The sequence below is a fragment of the Labrus bergylta genome, chromosome 1, assembly GCF_963930695.1.
Source record: "Labrus bergylta chromosome 1, fLabBer1.1, whole genome shotgun sequence".
Taxonomy (NCBI): Eukaryota; Metazoa; Chordata; class Actinopteri; order Labriformes; family Labridae; genus Labrus; species Labrus bergylta.
In genome coordinates this window covers 22,089,307-22,102,240 of record NC_089195.1, presented here as the reverse complement: position 1 = coordinate 22,102,240, position 12,934 = coordinate 22,089,307, and the positions used below count along the sequence as shown (strand labels likewise).

Genomic DNA, 12,934 nt, shown 5'->3' with positions numbered 1-12,934 from the left:
GTCAGCTAGACACTGCTAAAAAATGAAACACTCGGATGTGTGAGTGTGAAACGGTAGGATGTGAAATGTGTGTTTCAGGTAGTCAGAGGGCCATGTTTAAACAGGCCATGCGTCACTGGGAGAAACAGACGTGTGTGACGTTTATTGAGAAGACGGATGAGGAAAGCTACATCGTGTTCACCTACAGACCCTGTGGGTGAGTGTGTTGAATCTCCAAGCGTTTGTGTGATTGTGTGTGAGTGTGTGTGTGTGTGTGTGTGTGTGTGTACCTAGAGTGCAGTAGTGACCTTGTCACAGCGAGAGACGATACGGTCACTCAACAATGGCTCCACTTTCCTTCCTGTCCTGCTCCCGTTTCCCCATCCCTCCAGTCACACTGCAGACTCTTAAGTTTTTGTATGTAAGGGCAGTTTTTTTTTTTTTTGTTCATAGTCTGCAGAAGTGCATTGTTCTGTGGAGTGGCAGCACGGTGGGGTCATAGTGTGTTTGTACAGTGGTGACTCTTTACTGACTGGTTTAGGTTGTAAGGTTTAAGAGCAGCCTGAACCTTGGGTTTGTCTCTTTGAGCGGATGTTGGTTAGATGGTTGAAAGAGTAGGACTTGTAAGATAATTAAGAAATTGCAGAAAATATCTGTGTTTCAATGATAAATTGATTTTTTTGCTGATTCTACTACTCTAATGCCCTTAATTGGTTGTTAATGAACAATGATCATCTCAGCAAGCTCACACCCTTGATGAACTCTGAAAAAAATCCATTTAGAAATTATTTTTTTAAATGTAGTTTAGTGAGAGAGCTGCATGTGAACCAATGATAGCAGTTGTCTCGTGTCCTGTCATAGGCTGGCTGCATCAGAGATTAGACACTTTAATCTGATGTATAAATACCCTGCAGCTTGGATGGGCATCCTGCAGGTCAGTGAGAGGAAAAGGCTGATATGTGTAGAAATACGAGTCATGTTTTGGAGAAGAACTACAGTTTGTGTGTTGCCATCTATTGTCGGTGTAGTAATGGTGCCTAAACTGGAGCTTCAAATGCTAGAAAGAAAAAAAACCTCTATCTACTCCAGTGACTCCTGATCCTCACCCTGCAATTATCTCACTGGATAACTTTAATCAGATTTGTTAGCCTGGCACGGATGTCTCGGCTAAACAGAAAGTGTGTGTTCCTGTGTGTATGTGTGTGTTTTCTGTGGGCAGCGAAGTGTGAAGTCTCACAGCTTACTGAGTTTGACTATGAAACTGCAGCGGTATCAGAGAGTTGTATGTAAATAAATCCTGCTGCTTTTCCTCTGGTGGACGTAGTACAGGGCAGGAAATCCTGAAAACAGTGTGTCGTTGTTGTGTGTGTGTGTGTGTGTGTGTGTGTGTGTGTGTGTGTGTGTGTGTGTGTGTGTGTGTGTGTGTGTGTGTGGGGGGTGGGGGCGTGTTCATACAGTACTGTTGATGCCAAATGTGTAGTAAGAAAAAAAAAAAGATCCGCCTATCTCCCTGCTATCAACGTTCTGCTTATCCTTATTAGGTGTTGTTCCTATGTGGGTCGTCGTGGCAACGGGCCCCAGGCCATCTCTATAGGCAAGAACTGTGACAAGTTTGGCATTGTGGTGCACGAATTGGGTCATGTCATCGGATTTTGGCACGAGCACACACGGCCTGACCGTGACGATCACGTGACCATCATCCGGGATAACATTCAGCCAGGTGAGACTTAGTACCCATAATGCATCTGGGTCTATGTTAAGACCTTTTCAGGGTTGCTTTTCTGGATGGAGACAAGTAAGTATAACTTATAATAAATAATAATGTAGCACAAATCAATGAGCAACAATATGAATCTAGACTTGTTTGCACTACAACCCAATCTGACAGGTGATTAATTGAATGACATAGCACCTGAACGTTGTGTTTTTTGGAAAAATATTCAATATCACTGCACCATGGTACTACTAGAAATGTACTAAATGCTTTTTAAATGATGCACTGTTCATGCAAGTTTTTTTTTTTAATTGAATATTAAACATAACTGTCTAATGCTGCTGCCCAAGCCTGTTTGTAAATGTATGTTTGTCTTCATCATATTTGTGATTTCCAGGCCAGGAGTATAACTTTCTCAAGATGGAGCCGGGGGAGGTCAACTCTCTGGGGGAGCCATATGATTTTGACAGCATCATGCACTACGCCAGAAACACCTTCTCACGGTAACCGCCGGCACAATCTCATCCATTGACTTGTGTTAAGTTTACAAAATAGATCAGTTACACAAGCTGCAAAAACAGATTTTTCTCCTCTGTGATGTTGTGAAACTAGCATATTGTTTTTTCCATCAGACTTTATTTTTGTAGATTAACAGCTTTTATACAATTAGTTAAGGAGAAACTTGAAAAAATAAACCACCATTGCAATAAAACAGATTTTTTTTTAATCCTGAAATATATTTTCAAGTGTTAAATTCCTTTCATATCAGCCTTTTTGACAGTGAGACTGATCTCTGGTTTCCACATATGAGACAAGCAAATTTCTCCACATTTGTGGGGTCATTAGGTCATACTGCTCTCAGCACATAACTTATAACGTGCTGTATTGAGGAAAATTATATGTTGAAATCTTTTTATTTGATTTCCTGGAAATGTGTGTTGACGCTCTTGTCTCCTCCCTGCAGGGGGATGTTCCTCGACACCATCCTTCCATCCAGAGACGAAAACGGGGTCAGGCCTGCTATTGGCCAGCGGACCAGGCTCAGTAAAGGAGACATTGCACAGGCAAGGAAGCTGTATAGATGTCCAGGTACTGATTGATATATTTACTATGAAACCACAGTATGAATATCAATGTGTGTGTGTGTTGTCGAAACAAAAGATGACATCTGTTTACTTGTTGTAAAATTAGCCCACCCCTTCACTCTCCAAGGCATTGAGTGAAATTGAGTAATATGTTTTTGCATGTGATTCCCCTCTCTGTCTTCGGGTCTCACACACATAAAAACCCTCCTTTCCTTAATTCCTGCACACACCCGTGCTGCTCTGGCTGTCACTAGTGTCCCTGTTGTATGGTTCTGACGTGATCTGGATCGTGCCGTGATGTTGCAAAGGTTCATTGCTAAAAATGGTCCCACCTCTTTTTTGGCACACACACTTACACTAACAACCTCCAAGAAGAGTTCACACTTTAGGTCACAGTGTGCGCATGATGTTCTTATCCGAGACAAACAGATCGGATAAAACCATCAAAGTCTCTGTTGCATCATGTGTTGGTTCATGTATTTAATTATTTTCAATTATTTTCCGCATCTTTATGTATTTCAAGTGATATATTTGTTTCATATTACTGAGGATATGGCAGTAATTTACTTCTTTTTTTAAATACAATAATAAAAAAAACTGTGTATATAATAATACTAAATGTATTTTGCTGCTGGAGTAGGAACATGACTGTTTGCATGTCCCAGCTGGAAATAGAGACAACTTCAACCTTATAAGGTCATATTTGAGGGATACCATATTCACTGACAGATGAACAGAGCCCCAGGGCATTGTGGGGGGAAAACAGCATGCATGATGGGATAGGAGGGGCACATTTGGCTAACCTCCTTCTGCGAGGGAGCAACGGCGTAAACCTCAGAATGAAGAACAAAGAGAGCAATATTGTCAGAACATTTTTACCTCTAATCCACACGCAGCTGTTAACAGATTTCCTTACTTTTTTTTTCTTTGTGATAAATAAAATCTGTTAATGTTTCAGTAAATGACTCTTCTACAAGGCGATCCTTAATTTTGCTTTGTGACTGTGGTGGGAAATCTCATGTATAGTCACACAAACAAGAATACAAATGCACACTGCAGCCACAATCATGTAAATCTGAAACAAGCCAAAAGCAACATGAAATATGAGTTTGTTTGGGAGGGTAACTTTAATTACTTCACTGTTTTCTGTATCATAAATACATGTCATAACAGTTTAAACTCTGGCAGTGTGTAAGATGTTTTTTCCACAAAATATGTTGTGTATTTATTTTAGTAAATTGGCAGTGGAAGAATGGGCGTAATAATATATATGAGAGCCATGTGTTCTTGGTAATGTACAGATCATAAGACTCAGTAAACAGCTGAGTGGATTATACTTGACAGCAGGACTAACCACATAAATGTAACTCCCTCTGTGTTTGTGTGTGTGTTTGTTTGTATGTGTGTGTTTGTGTACGTTGCAGCATGTGGAGAGACGCTCCAAGAGTCAACAGGCAACTTCTCGTCTCCTGGTTACCCCAACGGATACCCATCATACACACACTGTGTCTGGAGAATATCTGTTACACCAGGAGAAAAGGTGAAAACACACACACACGCACACACACACACACACACACACACACACACACACACACACACACACACACACACACACACACACACACACACACACACACACACACACACACACACACACAAACAAACAAACAAAGCATACAGCAGTGGAGTTAATTTGAATGCAACATCGATCAAACAAACTCATCAACTGCATGTTGATTATCTCAAACACTTCAGGTATCATCCACTGCCAAATGCTCTCTGAAGTGTAAACATCTGTTTTAGGTATAGTTAATGTTTATTGAATATTTACTTTCTCCCCTTCAGATAGTCCTGAACTTCACCACCATGGATCTGTATAAAAGCAGTCTGTGTTGGTACGACTACATAGAGGTTCGGGATGGATACTGGAGGAAAGCTCCACTGCTCGGTAAGATCAGGCAGCAGTCAGACAAAACTGGTTCACTTATTACCCGCTAATAAACACAGGGAGACATTTGTGCCTTTTCTTTTTTCGGATTCCTTCTTTATCTTATCATTCTGCTGAACTTGCACTGAATAACTGTTAAATGATTATAGGGTCGTCCTCAGCTGGAAAAATTACTATATAATCGAATATATATAAATATAACATTTAAAAAAATCATTCAAGCTGATGTGGATTGAAGAGCAAAATTATCATGATGACAATTTGGGAGCAAATCTCTGGTATAGCCTTAGAACAGCCTTTTTTTTTTTACATTAGGTTATGGAAAAAGTTCATAGAACACCCTAAGGATGGACTTCTTTAATAACTCAGTCTTGATGAGTGAACTAATGTAGTGGTGGCTCTCTTGAATTGTTTTTTTCCCCAGCTTCAATGTCCTTTATGCTCATATCATAAAATTGATGTTAACTTATACTAAAATATGTAAAAACATCTGGATGAGATCCGTCTTTTCTTGTCTTTGAGGAATTATGTGAACCCTATCCATCTATTTTCCCTTTTGTTTCCCTGCACAATATACACCTTAAATAATTTCATAAACTATTTTTTTTTAGAGCATCCCACGTCGGCTGGAGTGTGCAGGCTTGGTGCCACAGTTTGCACATTGTCCTTTAGCTGTGTGAATGCTCAGGCTGAAGATTAAAATTCTGATTATAATTAAGTGTTCAGGCTGACATTAGCACCACATCATCAGGGAATGTAACCAAGCGAGCAGTGGAGTCTCTGGAATGAGGTTTAAACTGTTGTAGTGTTTTACTTGGACAAAGTTAAACGTCTGTATTAATTCAACAATCCCTGCATGATTCAAGTTATGATTCTCACATGGTTGGTCTCTATGTGTGTGTTTTAACAGGCAGGTTTTGTGGCGATAAAGTTCCTGATGTGTTGATCTCGACTGACAGCAGGATGTGGATTGAGTTCCGCAGTAGCAGCAACTGGGTGGGAAAAGGCTTTGCCGCCATTTATGAAGGTAACTCCACTGCCTGCAAATCAAACATAGAAAAATAAACAAATATATGAATAGATTTCTGTGTGTTTCTGCTGTGCAGCGATCTGTGGAGGTGAAATCACCAAAGACTCAGGACAGATTCAGTCTCCAAACTATCCCGATGACTACAGACCTTCTAAAGAGTGTGTGTGGAGGATCACTGTGTCCGAGGGATACAACGTCGGACTCAGCTTTCAGGCTTTTGAGGTGACTCACTGTCTGTGTTTGTGTGTGTGTGTGTGCGTGTGTGTGTGTGTGTGTGTGTGTGTGTGTGTGTGTGTGTGTGTGTGTGTGTGTGTGTGTGTGTGTGTGTGTGTGTGTGTGTGTGTGTATGCAAATGTGTGTGTCTGTGTGTGTGTTTCTCTGTCTTTCAACCCTTCTGTCCCTATGTGTGTGCTCAGGAATGTCTGGGTCAAATTTCACGCTCTTATAGCTTCTAGGAAGTTAATAACTGTGGTGTGTGTATGTGTGTGTGTGTGTGTATGTGTGTGTGTGTGTGTGTGTGTGTGTGTGTGTGTGTGTGTGTGTGTGTATGTGTGTGTGTGTGTGTGTGTGTGTGTGTGTGTGTGTGTGTATGTGTGTGTGTGTGTGTGTGTGTGTGTGTGTGTGTGTGTGTGTGTGTGTGTGTGTGTGTGTGTGTGTGTGTACAGAGACACAAAGCAGTTTTGGATTAGTTAGAATGCAATAAAAATGTCAGTGTGCTAAACGACTCAATCTGTGACCAACCAACTTCACACAAGTGAGGTCAAAGATCTTCATAAGACCTTCACACAGGAGCTAAGATCCACACATCTTGTGTTCTTGTCCATTCTATTGTTATGCAATTACTAAAGTAAAGTAATCATTTCAAAGATAAGAATTCATTTTTAGCTAGTTGGATTTTTCTAACTCCAACCAATGTTTGGCCTTTCATTGTGACAAAAAAGAGGCATACACACTAAACTCTGTGCAGGGGAATGATTAACCATTCATCTTTCAGAATCAAGTTGAATAAAGATGTTAAGAGCTGTAGTAGATCAGACGTTAATTTCACATAAACTGCATGTCCTCTCAATATTGCCTGTCACAGTGCTTTGTTTTAACTTCCTTTAGCTCAGCTCTAAATAACAGACCAAAGCCACATCATTTGCAGCTCAATCTCCCAACCCATCGGCTATCAACTGATGAGAATATAACCTTTGGAAGCAAGGTTTTTTTTGGGGGGGTCTTATGGTGATGCCAATTAGGACTGTGAAGGTCCTCCAGCCAAGACTTCCTCTAATCTGTGTGGACCATTGTTTAAATCAGGCTTCAACTTGAGAGGCTAGAAAAGAATTCCGACTTCCAACAGAAACAAGTTGTGGTAAAGAAAGAAAAATTTGCCCTATACCCCACAGAAAAAAAGATGAATGACAATGTCTCACTAAAGATAACAACTCTTCACAATACTGCCTGATTCCGTTAAACTAGTGGTTCCCCGTGAGATCTTTGGACCCCAGCTTGAAAACCAATGGGTTGTAATCTAGGGATCAAATTTAAGTAGCTGCTAAAATTTACAGCAGGTATTTGATCAGAAAATCTTGAGCAGTCAAAAAAAGGAGGAAATGTTGTGCCTCTGATTATATTTAGTCTGTTGTACCACAGAGACATTTGATGGTGACTCCATATATGCTTATACTCAAAGTAGTGTCATGTATCCTCTCTGTGTGCTCAAGTATAACTAGATATATATGTTTGCAGATTGAGAGACACGACAGCTGTGCCTATGACTACCTAGAGGTCAGGGATGGCCCTCTGGAGACGAGCCCTCTGATTGGTCGATTCTGTGGCTACGACAAACCTGAAGATGTGCGCTCCACCTCACACACACTGTGGATGAAGTTTGTCTCGGATGGGACAGTCAACAAGGCTGGCTTTGCTGCAAACTTTTTCAAAGGTGTGTGTGTGTGTGTGTGTGTGTGTGTCAGTTGAGTTTGTTTTTTTCACTTGATTTTTGTAACCAGAGCATTGTTTCGTGTGTGCATATGTGCTCTGACGTGTATGTTTTCCAGAGGAGGATGAGTGTGCCAAGCCAGACAATGGTGGATGTGAACAGAGGTGTGTAAACACTCTCGGCAGCTTCAAGTGTGCCTGTGACCCGGGCTATGAACTAGCTCCTGACAAGAAGAGCTGTGAAGGTAACTGTACGCTGGGATCAGTGTTGTTTGTACATTCCTTTGTTACCAAGCTGTGTGTTTCTGTAGGATATGACTGTTACTCATCAGAAAAAAAACATCCGAACAGCCTCCATCAACAGGAAAAAACATCCCTCGGACACAAAGCCACATGCTTCGCTGTTCCAATCCCACAAATGCTGTGAAGGTCCTTTAATCCCGCAAAAATAAATTAACTACCTGTGATGACCCACATACCGAAACATCAGACAAACCACATCTGTTGCAGAGAGAGAAAGCTCTTCTAGAGACACATCCAAATTGTCATTCAGCTTTTTTTTTTTTTTTTTTAAGATATGTTTTTTTTAATCCTTCCTTATGGGGGAAAGGCTTAGAAAAGGGGATTTTTAAATTGTGACTCATTTTTTGGAAGGAATTTTGCCCAACACGGGTCAAGGTCAAGTAAAACAATAACAAACAAAGAAAACATCTGTTAACCTGTACACATATTTTGTGTTATGTGTGTCGTGTTACGTGTCATGAAATTAAAAACAGGTAGTGAAAAAAAACAGGTAGTTCCCATAGATATTTCACTTTTCCTTTGAGCGATGTCCGGTTCCTCTATGACAAATACTCCCATTGGCATCATCAGTAAAAACAGACTGCAGACAATGACGTACCTGTTTGTCCTCCACATTCCAACCATACCTACACCATATCAGTAAAAGAATCCCTCTGGCTAAAAATAAATGCAGTGCACAGCTGTGTTTTTCAAATTTTAGCGGTTGAATCATCATCCTCACCTCGAAACCAGCCAATGAAACATGTCAGCTCAGACTGGAAACTTGTGGATTTGAGCGGATGTAGTTGTGTGATGAATAACTTAGATAGTGCATCTGAAAGCAAATTTGTCAAAAACGACTGATTATATTAGTGTGTTAGGCTCAAATAAATATATTGGATTGCCCAAAAAATACTACCTTTATAGAAGGTTTTATAGTTGTTGTTATACAAAGTTTTTTTATGAATGTATGTGTGTCTGATTTGTTTCTTTGTTTTTGTTGCTAGCTGCATGTGGTGGCCTCCTCTCTAAATTGAACGGGACCATCAGCACTCCTGGCTGGCCTAAAGAGTATCCACCCAACAAGAACTGTGTGTGGCAGGTGGTCGCTCCCACTCAGTACCGCATCTCCATGCAGTTCGAGGCCTTCGAGCTGGAAGGAAACGAGGTGTGTGTGTGTGTGTGTGTGTGTGTTTGTGTGCTCTTGTGCTGTGCTTCAATGAAAAAGTAGAATGGAAGAAGCTAACTAAAGTATCCGTCATTAAAAATGAGTGTTACTCAAGCCTTTTTTTGTGTGTGTAGGTGTGTAAATATGACTATGTGGAGGTGCGTAGCGGCCTCTCATCAGACTCAAAGCTGCATGGTAAATACTGTGGCACGGAGGTCCCTGAAGTCATCACGTCTCAATACAACAACATGAGGATCGAGTTCAAGTCCGACAACACTGTATCAAAGAAAGGCTTCAAAGCTCACTTCTTCTCAGGTAAGACACGTGTTACATCTTTGTCTGTGTGTGTGTGTGTGTGTGTGTGTGTGTGTGTGTGTGTGTGTGTGTGTGTGTGTGTGTGTGTTTCTTTTTGTTTGTATGTATGTGTTATGCTCATCAGGAATGGGATTTTTATTTTGAATTAAACTATTTTTTATTGAATTAAACTGCAATACACCTACTGTGTGTAGACGTGTGTGTATGTCTGAGTGTATGGTCAAGTAAACATGAAGTTTTCCATATTTGTGTGCATACCCCCTTTGTTTTTCTGCCAGTGTACATACGCTGTGTGTGTCTGTCATGCTGTCATGCTGTGTCTCCTGAGCCTGCAGCGGCCCTCAGCCCTCCCTGCACCCACCCTGCACTCTGCCCTCTCTCCCTCAGACAAGCTGACTCTGTGTCAGGACCGTATGATTGTGTTTGAGTCATGCCAGGACATAAAGCGCGGTCGCTCCCCCACTCGTGGCCATGTCAACAACAAGCTGGCAACCTCATCAAAGGTCAGAGGTAACATGGCCTCACAGTCGGCGTCTCTGATTGGCTCTGGTGTTACCACGTGACGAGGGGAATGGATAGATCCTGTTTTAACGAAGTGGATCATTGTTTAATCCATTCTTCTTCAGAGGGTAACATGTGCTTGTCCCAATTCCATTTCACATACAACAATTTCTAAGTAACAAGAGAGATGGGTGATGATACAATAGTATCTTTTAAGAAATACTTACCTGAATAATGTTGTCATTATGACAAATAGACTTTGGTTTGCTGTAATGGTCTAAATATAAACAGAGGATCAAAATTTATTGGATTGAAAAAAAGTCTTATATCATTTGTGTGATGCTACATACATCTGCCATAATTTGATATATTTCTCTAGTTAAAAAAATCTTTATTCCATTGCATGAGGGACACAAAAGTGGTGTACTGTACTCTTTTAGTGATGAGCAACAATGGATGACAGTCAAACTGCTACTTTTGGAGGTTTACAGCCTGTCTTAAATTGGGAATCAGTCAAATTCTGAAAATAATAATGTTGTTGTTTATTACTATATCCACTACGCTTTTAAATGAAAGTACAGCCAGTGAAAAGAAATAAATATGATGTATGGAATTGAGACAAATCTATGATATCCACATTAACACACAACAAATATCCCCTACTCGCCTTTTTGCAGGGATGAATTTGTTGGACGCTCACATTGGAAAATTAACAATTTTAGGAAGTTGTCACAAAGATAAGATCAAATTTTCTCTTTTATTACTGTTTAGTGTTTACAGTAACTAGAAGGGAAATGGATACCTGATCCAAAAGGCAACTTCGGTGTAACATTTTCAGCGTTTTTTCCCTCCCTCAGAGGAATACAAATGTCAACTGGACGCACTGGAAAACATTCAACTACAGGAGCAGTTAGCAAAGAGAAACTACTTCATCAGACAGAGATCATGTCAGGGTGTTTGTGTGTGACCAAAGTTGCTGTGTAAGTGTATCTGGTATTGTCAGACGCTTCAAGCGATAGCTCTGGGATGGCAGAAATCCAGCAGCTTTAGGGAGGTCCCTTCAGCCTCCCACACACGACTAATCCATCCGAGTGGGCGCGTGTTTGTGTGCATGTGGACATTGTGTTGCTTGACCTGACGAAAGCTACAATGAGCACTGTGTAGCATCCACTGCAAAGCTTCTTAGCCTGTGATAGGACGAGACTGAGCCCACAATAGCATCGTAATACCACCACAGACACAGACTCACACATGAGCACAAAGAGAGAGAGACACACACAGAGGAGGATTTAGTGGTTTCATTAAAAGCAGATCTAGGTTGATTCAGAAGCTCTTGAGTAGAAGTGAGACTGTAATCCCACATCTCTTTATAGGAAATCACAACCACTCTCTTCTCTATCTCCCACATTCGCTGCTTTTCTTTGTGGCCATCTACAAATCTCCCATCTCTCTGTTTCTGTCAGAGACACCATCACTTTTTTGAAGTCTACCCGCTCTGTTCCTTAAAAGCCTTTGTTAATAGTTACACCCAGCCTCAGTGAGGAGAAGACGTGTTTAGAAGGGTGAGGGAGAAAAACTGAGCAACAAGAAAAAAACACCTCAGTTGTGTTGCTTCGGATTTTCTTTTCAGTCTACAGATACTTCCATACACTGACCTCATAACATACAGCCGCTTGCCAACGGCTCCATCTTTATGAACTCACACAGTGCAGCCAAAACATTGTTCAAGCTAGAAATAAAACTTCAATATAAGTATTTTTGTTGAGGTCCTTACATTTCCAAAAATACCAAATATGCAAGGCTAAATTTTGGGCAATGTGTATAAAGGTTTGGACAAAACATGAAAACTGTGCAGCCAACTCAAGATCAGGCCTAGGGTTTGAAACCACTGCATATAGCTTTAATAAGGATAAGTTTTAAATGGACACAGGATGTAAATATGATGTTTGTGAACCCAACTAAAAATAAACCACTGCAGGGCGTAACTTTGCATTTAGTGTACAGTCTCAATAGTGGTAACTATGGCTGGGAATCTTCGATTTTGATTCTTGGGGTCACGATTCGATTTGGAATCTATTTTTGATTCAAAACGATTCTGAAATCATGGATCATGAATTCAAAGTCTATTTTTGATTTAGTACATACTTCAGGATCTACTCCAGTCATCTGTGAGACTGTCTGAATTTCTTGCTGCTCCATTTGGCATTCTAATGAGTTAAAGAGCTAGCCTTAGCATTTAGCAGGGAGTGACTGACTAGCCAAAACAAAAAATACATTTTTGGAAGTTATGAATCTATTTAAAATCTCAGAAGATAAGAAGCTTGATTTTTACAAAAATGGATTTTGTCCCCGACCTCTAGTGGTAACTATACTCTTAGCAAACTCAATTAAGGGGTCTTTTTCAAAAGGGGTTGAGTTTTTATTTCAATCAAAGATCCCTGTGCTTGGCAGTGGGCTTTTCAACAAACTAAGCTAACATAACCAACGTCTATTAAATATTTCACATTTACTCATTTATCACAATCTTAAAACGCAGGAGGTACAAATACCAAAAAAACACAAACCTATCATAAAAAAGCAACAGAAGTAAGGTGTTAATTTACTATTCAAATACTAAATCCTATTAAATTCCTTTCCCAAGGATTTTTGGGGGTCCATATATCCGACCATGCAGTGTGATAGTGAACAACAAAAATCCCAGATAAGTAAGTTTCCAGTATATTTCGTAGGTTAATGAAAAAATAAAAATAAAAGCTTCAAGATGCAAAGACAGAAGCTTTGTCAGTTTTCACAGTTGCTCCTCGGCTGACAGATCAGACAGATTTAACAGTGGTGGTCTGGCCCCAGGAGAGCACAGCTGATCTGTAAGCAGCTGTTATGGTCAGAGAGTTTGACCACAGGGCGACAATGACCATGAACCAGAAGAGAAGAACAAAGACAGTGTTACAGGCCAACAGAACCACACACAGACTAACTTACTTAA

The 12,934-nt window shown here is 40.4% G+C and overlaps 1 protein-coding gene across 3 annotated transcripts in view; it reads left to right on the top strand.

The window, feature by feature from the left end:
* Positions 1-12,934, top strand: part of tll1 (tolloid-like 1) — a 43,492-nt gene that overhangs the window by 18,451 nt on the left and 12,107 nt on the right. For 2 of the 3 annotated variants that reach the window (XM_065956708.1, XM_065956703.1), the window contains exons 5-16: positions 79-196; positions 1,521-1,699; positions 2,091-2,196; positions 2,658-2,782; positions 4,203-4,318; positions 4,627-4,729; positions 5,640-5,756; positions 5,836-5,981; positions 7,494-7,689; positions 7,805-7,930; positions 8,975-9,135; positions 9,270-9,450. In XM_065956708.1, the coding sequence (XP_065812780.1) occupies positions 79-196; positions 1,521-1,699; positions 2,091-2,196; positions 2,658-2,782; positions 4,203-4,318; positions 4,627-4,729; positions 5,640-5,756; positions 5,836-5,981; positions 7,494-7,689; positions 7,805-7,930; positions 8,975-9,135; positions 9,270-9,450 (1,674 nt within the window). Of the gene's footprint in view, positions 1-78; positions 197-1,520; positions 1,700-2,090; positions 2,197-2,657; positions 2,783-4,202; positions 4,319-4,626; positions 4,730-5,639; positions 5,757-5,835; positions 5,982-7,493; positions 7,690-7,804; positions 7,931-8,974; positions 9,136-9,269; positions 9,451-9,837; positions 9,961-12,934 lie in introns of all 3 variants that reach the window. The other variant, XM_065956695.1, reaches the window with a different exon arrangement.